The sequence below is a fragment of the Chrysemys picta genome, chromosome 2 (assembly GCF_011386835.1).
Source record: "Chrysemys picta bellii isolate R12L10 chromosome 2, ASM1138683v2, whole genome shotgun sequence".
Classification (NCBI taxonomy): Eukaryota; Metazoa; Chordata; order Testudines; family Emydidae; genus Chrysemys; species Chrysemys picta.
Window position 1 is genome coordinate 96,418,212 of NC_088792.1, and position 13,421 is coordinate 96,431,632.

Consider the following 13,421-nt stretch of genomic DNA (forward strand, 5'->3'; position numbering starts at 1 on the left):
CTCAGTACATGGACTCAAACTGAAGAGTTCATATGCATTTATGAAAATTACTTTATACCTTAGCAGTTAAACTACTGGAATGTACTAATCCGCAAACAAAATGGCATTTCCACACTGAAAAACATAGTTGTAGTGTTATGAAGTCTTATTACTAAGACTTCATTATCTTTGTTAAATACACTTTCACAATATGGTTTTATGCAATATTGTCAAATACTAAACTATTTTGTCACATGAGTAAGTTCTTCGTAATTGTTTACCTTTGCTAGTTAGCAAAACTTTGTGATTCTTGTTAGGTTCCTAGTTAGTGTGAACTTGTAAAGTTCTAATGTGCTAGATCCCCTCCCTTCCCCTGAAGTGTAGCAGTCATTAATGCACTGTCTGAAGATGGGTTTGAGATTTGGTATTTTAATCCAAGGAGCAAAGGGGAGTGAAGGGATCAAAACACTAATATTTAGAAGGATGGGAATACCTCACTTCTATATAGTAGACTCACTCTTGTTTTAGGAGTGCACTGGCTTACTCTCTAAAGGGAACAGTCCAGTCTGCCAGGATGGTACTCACCTAAACCCTCAGGAAGGAACTGAACTAAAGGAGCACAAAGATCTACTGGAGTTTGAATGACCCCTTGCTGGCTTCCTATAATGAGTTTACTTGCTGTACACAGTTGTGCCCTAATCCTGCAACTGTCTGCATGGGCAGAATCCATTGAAGTCAGTGAGTTGCAGGGCGTCTACATGCATGCAACAAGATGCGGAATTGAGGCACGAATTGCAAATGTAGTACTTGAATGCACCATAATAGCATTTTGCATCATAAGGTCTGCAAGTTGATTTGGTTCTAAACCAAAATATACTTTCAGCTCTTCCACCTTTTGCCACAACTATGCCATTTGATGGTAAGGGGTTAAGTTGTATTCAGATCTGGGTTTTTCATTTTCCATTCAAAGACTACACTAACTGCACTCTTAGTTTACTAGGAGTATATCTTGAGTACTTATTATTGAACTTGTAAATTCCCACAAACCTCTCATTTCCTTCCTTTGATATAATACAGCTTTTCTTGTGTGATATTGACTTGTTTTTGTCAGAAGAGAAATCTTGTTTAAAGTATTGCTAGTTTGACAAACATACAAATGACTCTTACCACATTCAAGAAAACCTGCTGTACTCTACACGCAGGTGATATATTTTAATCTCTAACTTTTGGCTATTTTGCACTGCTGTTTCATGGAAGAGGGCTTTCCTTGCTATTTACGGATTACCTTTTTAAAAAAAAACTCTTCAGCATCATTGTAGTGAAAATAGTAGGAACCAGATAGACATGTGGCACATACCTTACCTTCACTAAAAGAAAACTAAGGGTAACAACTGAAACAAGTTCCTTGAATACATATGTCCCTGAAACTTTACCGGTAATCTCTTTAAACAGTACACAAGCATTAACTAATGGAAGTACTTTATTTCCCCTTCTAGATTCTGTTTACTTCTGGCAAATAGCTGCAACCCAAAGATGGCTGCAAATAAGCCCAAAGGTCAGAATTCTTTGGCTTTACACAAAGTAATCATGGTGGGAAGTGGTGGCGTAGGAAAATCTGCTTTAACACTGCAGTTCATGTATGATGAGGTAAGAATCCAACTTTACAATAAAAATGTTTTGCATCCTACTTAATTTTCAGAAAGAAATGATGAAATGGCTGAGTAGCATTAAGCTCATTGGTATGATCATTTTAAAACTAGTTCTTGAGTTCTAAATAAACTAGCTTGAAGAATTGAAAGGTTTATTATGTGACTTACCTATTAAATTGAATATAAATGTCTGGGATTTCTTGAACTCACACTTTCACTTGATTTATAATCTCAAAGGGCAGTAGATCAACTATTGTGCATTCTAATGACCTCCTTAGAACCCTGCAAATCTGCGTATATGTGTGGATGCATATTTTGTATCCGCACAGGGCTCTAAACAAGCTTTTTCAAGGAGACTTGGTTCAGAAGGGATCTGCACCCTATTGGGGGGGGTGCTGCTCAACCTCTTCTTTGAGAGAGGCTTGAAATAGGATTCCTGTTTTCCCTTACCACTTGTCAATGCAAAATACTACCATTGATTGGCTAAGTAGTCTTGGGGTACTTCTATAGTGTGCACCATTGGTGGCAGTGTAGGGTATGCATAGCTATACTCTACAGTGAAAAGCTAGCTGCATCCACAGTGCAGTGTGTAGCTACATTTGTTAGGGAAAGGCTTGGGAGGCAAGGGGACACTACACTGCTAAAGATAGCTCTGTAGACAGGGGCAGCGCTGCTTGAGCATATAGAAAGCCATGTAGAGTACATACCCAAGGATTCTGGCATCTGTTCATTGCTTAAGCAGTGCCTCATGGTCTATATTGCTTTTTATATACATGCTAAAGTGCAGTGTATGTATTCTAAATGCCACCATAAGGAGTGTACAGTGTAGACATACCCTTAAGTGACTTTAGAGTACTTGCAAGAAACAAACCAATGTTCTAACTGTGTTCAAAATCAGCTTGACATTCTGACATTACCCAAGACAACGCAAGTATGCTGCTGATGCTCTAAAATCCTATAGAAACTGAGACAAGAGGCCCTAAATTGTGTAAATTTTATTTTTGGGTAATAGCAGGAAGTGAGAACCTCTGGTGCCCGTACAGCTCACAAGAGCATCTTATTTTGCTGGCATGAGATGGGCTTGACTTAATTTTGTCAAGTCTTCGTATGACTATAATATAGGTACTCTTATGGCCTGAATAAATGAGCTATGTAGTTACTGACCCAGAAAAAGTATATCATCTTGTATTTACATTAAAAATCCAGATGGAGATGTTTGTGTATTTTCAGCATTTATTTGGGAATATTTAATATGGTTTTATCCTATATTCTTTTTTTTTTCCAGTTTGTGGAAGACTATGAACCTACCAAAGCAGACAGCTACAGAAAAAAGGTAGTTCTGGATGGGGAAGAGGTCCAAATAGACATATTGGATACAGCAGGCCAGGAGGACTATGCTGCAATTAGAGACAACTATTTCCGAAGTGGAGAGGGATTTCTGTGTGTCTTCTCTATCACAGAGCTGGAATCTTTTGCAGCTACAGCAGACTTCAGGTAAACTGATGGGGAAATTACACATTTAAATATATTTTAGTGAGTTCATAAAATAAGGTCTTGATCACCTGTCAGATTCCTCTTGTACAATAACTTTTTTATTGTAGTCTTTTGCTGTTTCATAGCTATGAAAGTTTGTAGAGATGTCAGACAATACACAGGGTGCAGTCTAAAGACTTAGAGCAGCCATGTGTGTTTTTCCTCTGCCGATCAGGTAATTTTGGCACAATGTCTTTAAGATGCTACAAAACAAAGATTTAGTAGTACTGTCAGAGCAGGTACTTGGCAGGGTTCAAAAGACTGCCTACCTATGTAATTCAGTGGCTTTTTGGCACCTGAACTGACTTGTAAACAGGCGCACTACCATCCAAACTGATGGGCCTGACCATAGTTACTGGTAGCAGTAAGTGCCAGACTGTCTTGTAGGCTGCACAGCAGCTGTGCAGTTTGGATCCCAAACTTCATATGTCCCAGGACTGTTAGTTTACTCTCTGCTTGTTCTACCCATTGTAGTTCTATACCATGTTTGTTTTTTGGTTCTCTTCTCTGTTTAACCTGTCAAGTACCAACAGGAGCAAACAGCAGCCAGATGTGCAATCACTCGCCTCTATGTGCTAGAATATATGTAGTGCAAAAGGTCACCTACTTAGTTTCTGTATGAAAACTGAGTATCCCGGAGAGCAGCATGTGGCAGGATTTATCCTCCAAATTCCTGGGCTCTGGCTAGCAAGCTTTCCATATGTAAAGAGTTGGTACTATTGGCTCTAACAATAGTTGCTGTTGGCAACATTACACAGCACTTCACAACCACCTTGTGAGGGTGGTTATTGATGTCTCTATTGATGTCCATGGTTGGATGAACAATATTCTAAGGATACTGAGATTACATAATAATAAAAGCATTTGAGTTGTTATAAATAAGTAGAAGGTACTGAAGTATAGTTGTTGATGCAATCTTGTTTAATCCTGTGGGCCCCAACATTTGGTGCTGCGAAGTATAAACAGTTGAGTTAAACATTTGCCTTCTGTTTTTGGAAATAAAGTGCCATCAAAAACCACTAAGTAGACATTCCATTTTAACCAGCTTCCTCAAAATAAACAAAACAAATTCCCCAATGCAATCTAGCAAGGCCAGGCCATGAAAAGGCGTAAATAGCTCTTCATAGCTATTTTGTTTTCTCTTGGAAGAGTGTCAAAATTCCAGGGGAAACTAAAGTAAGTCTCATGGGGAGACAGCCCACAAGGTTACAAACTGGTAATAGGGCAGAAGAAAATGCAAGGCACAAGCAGTCAATCTTTTGAAGCATCCTCTTTAAGTGAGGGGAAATGATCTGACTAGGAGTCTTTTTGGGTTGAGGATGAAACTAATGGATGATACTATTGCTAAAACAGTAATTAAGATGCTAAATATTAAAATTCTGCCCTAAAAGTCAAGAAAATACCTTCCTCTTCAGTTGTGCATATCACCATCCACTCAGTCTGAAAGGATGTGAATAAGCTGCATGAGGAATGTCCAGGCTAAAGCAATTTTAAAGAACAAGAAGCTTTCTTCAGTTCAGGATATGGCAGATAACACTACAACTTCAAGGCAGTTGCAGCAACATATTACAAATCTAAAGTTACTCTGTCAGAAGGGATTCACTCCCTCCCCTCCCTTCCCGCCCAAAAAAGACCATGCAGACAGAAAAACGGAGTCTTGTAATTTATGCAAATAGCATTAGGCTTCAGCAGTAGCTGCAGAAAACAAGTTCCTTACTACATGCTCGAACAGTGGTTCTCACTTTTTTCCGCAAACCAATTAAATTGCTGAGGGTCTCAGCGGATTAATGATCTTTCCAAATATTGTTTGTACTGTTAGAGAACTCTTGTAAAGCACTTTGGATAAAAGCCTTATACAGAAAACTTAATCTTTTTTTGTTCTACAAATAAAAAGCACACATCTCCTATTTTAATACCAGTAGTCTTACCTTTCTAATGCGATGGATGTGCCCTCTGTCCCCCACCATGGCAGCCCTCGAGCTGGGGCTGGGAAAAGTTGTCTTTCTCTGGCTGCCGCAGCCCTGTATGTTCCAAATTCCACCCCATCCCCTCTTCTCACCCCACTGTCCCCTCCCACCTGCCCCCTATTCCATCTAAGGCCACCACCTCACCTTACATGTGTGTCTTCTTCAGGGTCCAGGCACCTACCCTGTTTCCCCGAAAATAAGACATCCTCCGAAAATAAGGCCTACTTACAGTTTTGCCTCTCGTTGTAATATAAGGCATCCCCCCGATAATAAGACCTCCCCGATAATAAGGCATCCACAGATAATAAGGCATTTTTCATTTCTGAAAAATAAGACATCCCCTGAAAATAAGACCTAGCGCATCTTTGGGAGCAAAAATTAATATAAGACACTGTCTTATTTTCGGGGAAACAGGGTAATTAGTGGAGCCACGCCTGTGCAGCTCCATTAATTAGGTGGGTGGCCCTTCATTCTCTCGTGTGCGGCCACCCATGCGCGCACCTTAGAGGGAACTATCCACAAACCACCTGAACAGAGCTTGTGGACCACTGGTGGTCTGCAGACCATAGTTTGAGAACCTCTGCTCTAGAACTACTTCAGCTTGGTCTAATGAAACAAGAACCTGTTGCATCCCTATTTAGAATAAGAGTCCCCTCTTTTCATTAATCTGACACTAAATATACCTAAATTTTCCAGAACCCAGCTACAAATCTGGATAAGGCAACTCATTTTGTTGAAAGTAACTTATTTTAGAAGTGTTGAAGAAGCAAAAGCAATATAAATATATGCCTTTTATGTACCATATGAAACTTATATTAATTTAAGAATGCTCTTAGGCCTGCAGCACAATAAGAAACACTAAGTATGGGTGATGGGTTACATCAGTAGTAGTAATAGTGAAATGATAACTTTAGTATTAAATAGGCACTAGTAATTTATAGGTGCTCAGTTAAACTGGCAAGTCAAAGGTCAAAAACCTCTTTAAAGCATTTTAATGTTGTGAAAAGTGTCTGAAGCACTCAAGGGGAGCAGCAGAACTAGGTTGCCTATGTGTTGTGGTAGTGCCTAGGGGCCCAGTGTGCTAGGCACTATACAGATCATAAATGGTCTCTGGCTCAGCTTCCAGTCTGAGTTTAAGACGAGAGATGAGGAACAGGGTAACAGTTACACAGTAGGTGCCTACTAGACCGGTCTTCATGGGTCAAAACAAAATGAGTATTGGAAATCAGAATATATTAAGGAAAACTTTTTTTAAAGGTGGTGTGGAATGGAGGAGGGGATATGGATGTGTCCCTTCTTGCTGCTTTTGATGAGGCATGAATGGTTTTAAACTACTTTAAAATTTCAGATGTCTGCTGTGCAAAATTTACTAGAACTAGTGAAATGACACATGTTGAGCTCTATAGAGGAAGAAATTTAGTCATCAAAACAGTGTTAGTCATGTTAAATCGATATTACACTAACTTCAGACAAAGAATGTTTATTAAAGATTCAAAACCACTACCCTTTCAGCTAAAGTGAATTTGCAATATACATGCGGAAACACCCAGCAGAAACAGAAAAGACCAGCCCCTGATGTTTCTGATATTTAGTTTGGGCATGGAGGGGAGGGGTTGCAGGGTAGAAAACTTAATCCTTTTCCGCTCTTCTGTAACACAAAGAGTAGTCTATGGGAAAAAATCTCTAGAGCAGGTTTCACATTTTAATATTTATGCTAAAAGAATACTACCATGCCATGTTTGGGAGCTGTCTATATCTGAGCTCCTGGGCATTCCTGATCAATCTGAGGGAATGCAATTGAGCAGAACACCAAGGAAGGACATTGTGACAGGAAGTTTGGAAACTTGATTGCTTTTTCTGTAAAACTGTGGTTGGTCAGGGCACAGAGCTCTAACAGGGTAGTTTCCCCATAATGTTAGCTTACCAGTTCAGTTCCCTTTTTGCAGAAGCTGTATACACTTGTGCTATACATGTGGGCTTTTAGTGGTTGCTAGCAGGTTCTCGTCTGCTTTTTGTTCTTCGCTCAATTGAGTGGAGTCTGTTGTAGCAACTGGTATGCCTTAGTTATTAAAGGGAATATCCAATTTATCTAACATGCATAATAAGTCTTTGCTTTGAGGCATAGTTGAATTTCACACTTTAAAAAAAAAAATTCTGCTTGATGTCTTCATCTGGAAACGTATTGTTTAGAACTGTCTGCTTTCAGAGAGGATTTGAGCAGGATGCTGGCATGGTCTGTTTCTTGTAGGTTAACTCTTTAAACAGCTCAAGTACATGATGAAATTACTAGAAGGTGGGGCACAGAACTGATTGAAAGATCTTTGTTCAGAGTTCTCAGTGGCTCTGAACTGGGAAGGCATATCTAGTGAGGTCCTGTGGGGGTTTGTCCTGGGTCAGATACTATTAAATATTTTCATTAATGATTTGGCCAATGGAGTGGAGAGCACTTATAAAACTTGTGGATGACACCAAGCAGGGAGGGATTGCAAGCATTTTGGAGAAAAGTATTAGAATTCAAAACCACCTTGACAAATTGAAGATTTGGTCTGTAATCAACAAGATGAAATTCAGTAAGGACAAGTGCCAAGTACCACACTTGAGAAGGAAAAATCAAATGCCCAACTACCCAAATGGGAATAACTGGCTACGTGGTTCGTACACCTCTACCCCGATATAACACTGTCCGCGGGAGCCAAAAAATCTTACCGTGTTATAAGTGAAACTGGGTTCTATTGAACTTGCTTTGATCCATTGGAGTGCACAGCCCTGCCCCCCGGAGCGCTGCTTTACTGCATTCTATCCGAATTCATGTTCTATTGGGCCGCGTTATATTGGGGTAGAGGTGTACTGCTGAAAAGATTATAGTGGATCATGGTTTGAGTGAACAATGATGCAGTTGCACACTGCACACCCTCTAAACTTTCTAAAAGGAGTAAATGAGCATTCACTGTAACAAGGTAAAACTAAAAATGCTACCCTTTTGTGGACTTTTCTGGGAATAATACCTCTGTAGATTTTAATGTTCTTTCTTTCCTCCTCCTCCAGGGAGCAGATTTTAAGAGTAAAAGAAGATGAGAACGTTCCCTTTCTGCTAGTTGGTAATAAATCAGATTTGGAAGATAAAAGGCAAGTTTCTGTAGAGGAAGCAAAGAACAGAGCTGATCAGTGGAACGTTAACTATGTGGAAACTTCTGCTAAAACGCGAGCTAATGTTGACAAGGTAATGACCTTTAAATACAAAACATTAAAAATCAAGGTTCTGTAAAAGCCCTAAATCTTTCTTAGATACTGCTTTCCATATCTACTTTTGTTTCATGAAAAGCTAAATTTAGCTTTTGTGAATAATTCTGGACCAACTGCTGTAGAGAACTGCATCTCCTTTAACCACTGAACAGGTACAACAATGATAGTGGAACTATAAGCTTCCCTGCATTGCCCCTTCAGTGTGCTTCAGCCATGTTCTAAAGGGGCATCCTCAAGTGTGTGATAACTGAGTTCTCAGTTTGGAACTGACCAGACCACCAGTTCAGCCTTTGGATGTGACCGTTTTAACAAACTTGGCTAGATTTTGAAGGGGTAGTTCAGGAGGCAACAGTCTGATTCTCATTACCAATCCCTTGAGACAGCCTATCTTGGCCTAGACATTTGTTTTTTCAATATTTTCCTAAATATGTTTGAATGTGACCAGGAGACTGGTAGCCTCTAGGAAGGGAACAATAGTGGCTGGACTGTTCATTGACACTTTGAATGGCTTTATAGGGGAAGGATTCTGACCTCCCTCAGTCAGATGATACCTGGGCATGGACAAGAGAGAGAATGAATGTTTCACAGCATAGAATGTACTGAGCTGCAGCAAGAGGATCAAGGGATACAGAAGCAGCCTTATTCAGAAATGGGCAAGAAAAGACCTGTGTGGTCACCATTTATTTTTGAGGCAAAAGCAAAGAGATGGGGGACAATGCTTGAATCTGGTCTCCAAAAGTAAGACTGGTTAAATTTCATGTTCAGAATTAAAATGTCTTGCACTCTAAATTTCAGTAACTCTTTTGGAAATCCATAGTATCTGGTTGCTAACAGTATTTTGCCTTGTGGAAAGCAAATATATTAAGAGACAAGGGGATTAAGTAGCTTAGATTAATGTGCTAACCTCTCCTTTCTGGTGACCTACATACAAATCGGATCATGCTCTTGAAAAATCCCCAGTGGAAATCATCATATCTAAGATGTCAGAAGTCAGGTCACCAGTTGCAACTTGATGGCCTAACACGGAAGGTGGACTGTTTTGGAATAATTGTCTACCATCAAGTTGTGGGGTTTTTTCTTTAATTCCTAACTAGAGCAACTGGTTCTGCAACAGTTTTTCAAATGGTAATTTTAGTCTTTGGGTCAGTGGCTAAGTGCAGTTCACTTACATGCAGCAAAACACAATCAGGTCACACTTCGGTAGACCAAGAACTAGTACATAGCAATTTCTGGTGCATGGAATTGCAGCTGGTATCAATGTATCGTAGCCTAACAAAATTGCCAATTCAGACACAATCTACTGGTGCATCTTTTTAATGACACACAATTTTATTTTAACACTCTAGCTCTCAAGTTCAACACATGCTCTGCAATAAAGGGAACTATCTCCAGCTCTATAAGCACTTAAACCGTGGCCGTTACAAGTTTGTGAAGATTTTCAGACCTAGTGGTGAAATGGCAACTAGCCCACAAAATGATAGTTTAAATTGCAAAATCCCTTGCAGTGGACAAATCAAAGGAATAGCTTGGTATCTGACACAAGGTTCTCTAGTCCTCCAAAGTCTGAGTGCTGCGGTCCAGAATTGAGATGTGTTGGCAGCTATACAACATGCCCGGAAGGCTCTTCACTCTTAAGTGCATTTGCAGAAGTAGGTTAAGTAGGTAGCTAAATACTGTATCATGTCACTCTCATAGCACAGATTTAGATACATGGGTAACTCAAGTCATAATTAGAAGTAAAGGCCATTTTATTTCTTAATGAAAATTTCATAGTGTATATAGTCGTACTGATTTTTGTCAAGGAAACCTAGATATTCTTTCCTCAAACACCTTAAGTGTAACACAGGTAACAGTCGTGCTCATTACGTTTTAATCATCACCTGGATCACATACTAATTTCTTAAATGTAATTCTATGTAGAACATAGCTATAGAACAAGAGTACTGTAGTGGGATATACAGAACTATGGTTTTCTAGCTCACTCTGTGCATCACTTCAGAAGAGACCACCTTACTCTCCTACAATATGGCTGTCAAAATGCTCTGTGGACTGCCAGCAAAGGCAGATCTCTAGTTGAGAATAGAGAACTTGTTGCCAAAAGGAAAACTGCATAGAATTGGGCAGTTTGTTGCTCTCCTACATCTACTGAAGTCAACTTGCAAAGATGAGAATAACATTGTAGTAGCACCTGGAAGCTGACTGCTTCAGTGTCCCTTTGTGCTTTGTGTCGGTGTTCATTTCAGAGTCTTCGAGAAGCAGAGTCTTACCAAAGCTTGAATTGACACTGAAGAATTGCATTCTGAGCTGAACCTGTAGAGGTCTCAAATTTCTCCAACATGCTATTCCATTCGCCTTCCGAAAGACTTGCTTTTGAGCTGTAACTTAAGGCTTAATTCTTTTAAAGACCGTTAACTTATCAAGCCTCAAGTCATCAGTTTGCATTGGATAATTAAGTTGTTTCTAGACTGGTGGTTTCTTATGAATAACTCTAGTCTCAGGGGACCATACTGGGTCCTCCATAATATGGGTATATCCAATCCTCAACAGAACTCAAATTGCATTTTTAGACTAAATGTGGATGGCCCCTGGAAAACAGACACTAAATGTTTTATTGTAAGTATCTAATATGACACTTTGCAAATTAGATGTTTAACGTCTGCTTGTCTTTATCATCTGTGTGGTATTCTAATGTGAAATGCAAAGGATTTTTTCTTCAGTCTGATTAGTATGAAATAGAAATAAACTTGAAACCTCATGCATGGGGGCATGGTATGGCAGTTATGCTTCAGGCTGGAAGTTCAGCTCTTATGGCGCTCATATAAGCATCTCAGGAGCACGTGCAGCTCAATGGTAAGGGGCAGCTAGCCTCACTCCCTCGTCAAAAAAACTGCATTTCCTTTGAAGACTAGAAAGAGTAGGATCCTTCTTGCAGAATTTGCTTAGGGCTAATTTATCCTAGACGTACTGTATTTAGCTGACTCTGAGCCACACACATGATTTCAAGTAGATCATATTTATGTAAAGTTATAACACGAACACATGCTAGTTTACACGTCAATGCACTTATCTAAATTAACTTTTATTTTCTTTTTAGGTGTTTTTTGATTTAATGAGAGAAATTAGAGCCAGAAAGATGGAAGACAGCAAAGAGAAGAATGGGAAGAAGAAAAGGAAAAGCCTAGCTAAGAGGATCAGAGAAAGATGTTGCATTTTATAATCAAAGACCCAACTCCTTTCCTTCCTTGACCATGCTAATAACCATAACTTATAAGCATGCCATCAAAGGCTTAAATGACTGAAATTTAACATTTTGGAAATCGTAATGTATCACTAAAAGCATGAATTGGAACTGCACAGAGTTAAATTCACTGAAAAAAAATTTAATGTGGCTTCAAGAGAAGCAAAGTTCAACCCATTTCATAATTGCCTACCATCACTGTTCTTCTGAATGTAGTATTTCATAGGCAGTCTTTCTTTAACAGTAAACAGAAGGAAGTATTACTTTCTGTGGTTTCTTGTAAAGCATAAATTTTGTATCACTAAATCTTCAACTTTGTCTTGTCTTCTACTGCCTTGCAAATTACAATTGTGAACATACCACCAAACAAACTGGTATACAGCTGTTTTGCCATTATGAGTTATGCAAATTATAGAAGAGAAAATGATTCAGGCAATGTATCTGCATACAGTTATATTGAGTCATTCCTATGTGGATCTGCATTACCTGATTAATTTAAAGTGGTGTAAATTATTAAATGGAAACATTTGAATATGCCTTAATTTAAAAACCTAGAAATAGCAGATTACATAGTTAAGGCTGTATTTCGATCTTGATGCATCGAGACTGATGCATCCCTATGCATCAATGTGGGAGAATATCCTTTAGTGTGGAGTGCGGTTATGTGAACGGTCTTGCTAACTAGCTGTCTGCTAGCAGTGTCTGATCTTAATGTGTGCCATACTCTGGATATTTTGAATAGCCCAGAGCATATTGTCACCTGTGATTTAGTAAACAATATGGTAGTTTAAAATTAAAGGGGTTGGAATCTACATGTACGGTTGAGGTTACAAGGTTGTATGGCAGTTAAGCCTGAAATGGGCACTTACCACTTAACATGCTGGCACTTTGAAACTACCGTTTTGCAAGTAGTTAATATCTGTAGGTGTTTGGATTTTTAAGTCCCTGAGTTGGGCAGAGTGGAGCTCATTCAGTAGAGCTAATATGTTTTGCATTAGGGTGTTTGGGGAATTCTGGTGTGTCATCAGTAACTTCTTCCTTTGTCCTCGTGATACTAAGCTATGGGAACATGATGTGGTTGTTTGGAAGCTACTTGCAGGTTTTGTACTGTTTAGTCTAGTTTGTGTTCATAATGGGGAGCATTGTAGCAACTTTTTCTAGTTTAATGTTATCAAGTATGCTTTGCAGTACAGAAACACTTACTATCCGCATCCAAATAAAATGTATTGCCTCAGCTGCTTCAGAAAACAAAAGAACACTAGCACCCTGCTAGTGTTCAGTATCTTCTGGCTAAAAATAAGCCAGAATTTGAGAAATTTGGACTCTCTTGAGTAGGAAGAGGTAGATTGATTCCACAAACTATTACTCTTTTTATACATGTGTAAAACCTATAACTGACAGTCCAAAATGCATTCAAGCAAACTAAGTAACAAATGTGTACTTTACACGCTAACAAATAGATACTGTAGAAACTCAGCTCTTTAAAAATTACTTATGTTAAATATTTATCCGTAAGGAATTTTGTATGTACACTTAGTAGACTACCATGTGCGGAATTAAAGTTACTCATGTAACTATAGCCAAGTAGGCCAGTCTTCATCTTTACTGTGTACTCATTTTCAGTCTATTTAACCAGGGAGTCTAACCACTAACATTGACTTTGCTTTGAGAACTGTGTACTGGGAACTGAGGTGTAATGAAGCTAATGGACACCGGAAATGTCACTTGTCTTAGGCTGATGCCTTACCCAATTCTTTTTATTTGCTATTTGAGCCATTGAAAGACAAATAAACTTCCATTTTTTAAGTACTT

The 13,421-nt window shown here is 39.0% G+C and overlaps 1 protein-coding gene across 2 annotated transcripts in view; it reads left to right on the forward strand.

The window, feature by feature from the left end:
• RALA (RAS like proto-oncogene A) overlaps positions 1-13,415 on the forward strand; it is a 46,816-nt gene extending 33,401 nt beyond the window's left edge. For both annotated transcript variants that reach the window (XM_065583826.1, XM_024106439.3), the window contains exons 2-5: positions 1,476-1,626; positions 2,914-3,122; positions 8,174-8,348; positions 11,466-13,415. In XM_065583826.1, coding sequence (XP_065439898.1) covers positions 1,513-1,626; positions 2,914-3,122; positions 8,174-8,348; positions 11,466-11,588 — 621 coding nt within the window. In that variant the 5' untranslated portion in view covers positions 1,476-1,512 and the 3' untranslated portion in view covers positions 11,589-13,415. The remainder of the gene's footprint in view (positions 1-1,475; positions 1,627-2,913; positions 3,123-8,173; positions 8,349-11,465) is intronic.
• The last annotated feature ends 6 nt before the right edge of the window (positions 13,416-13,421 follow it).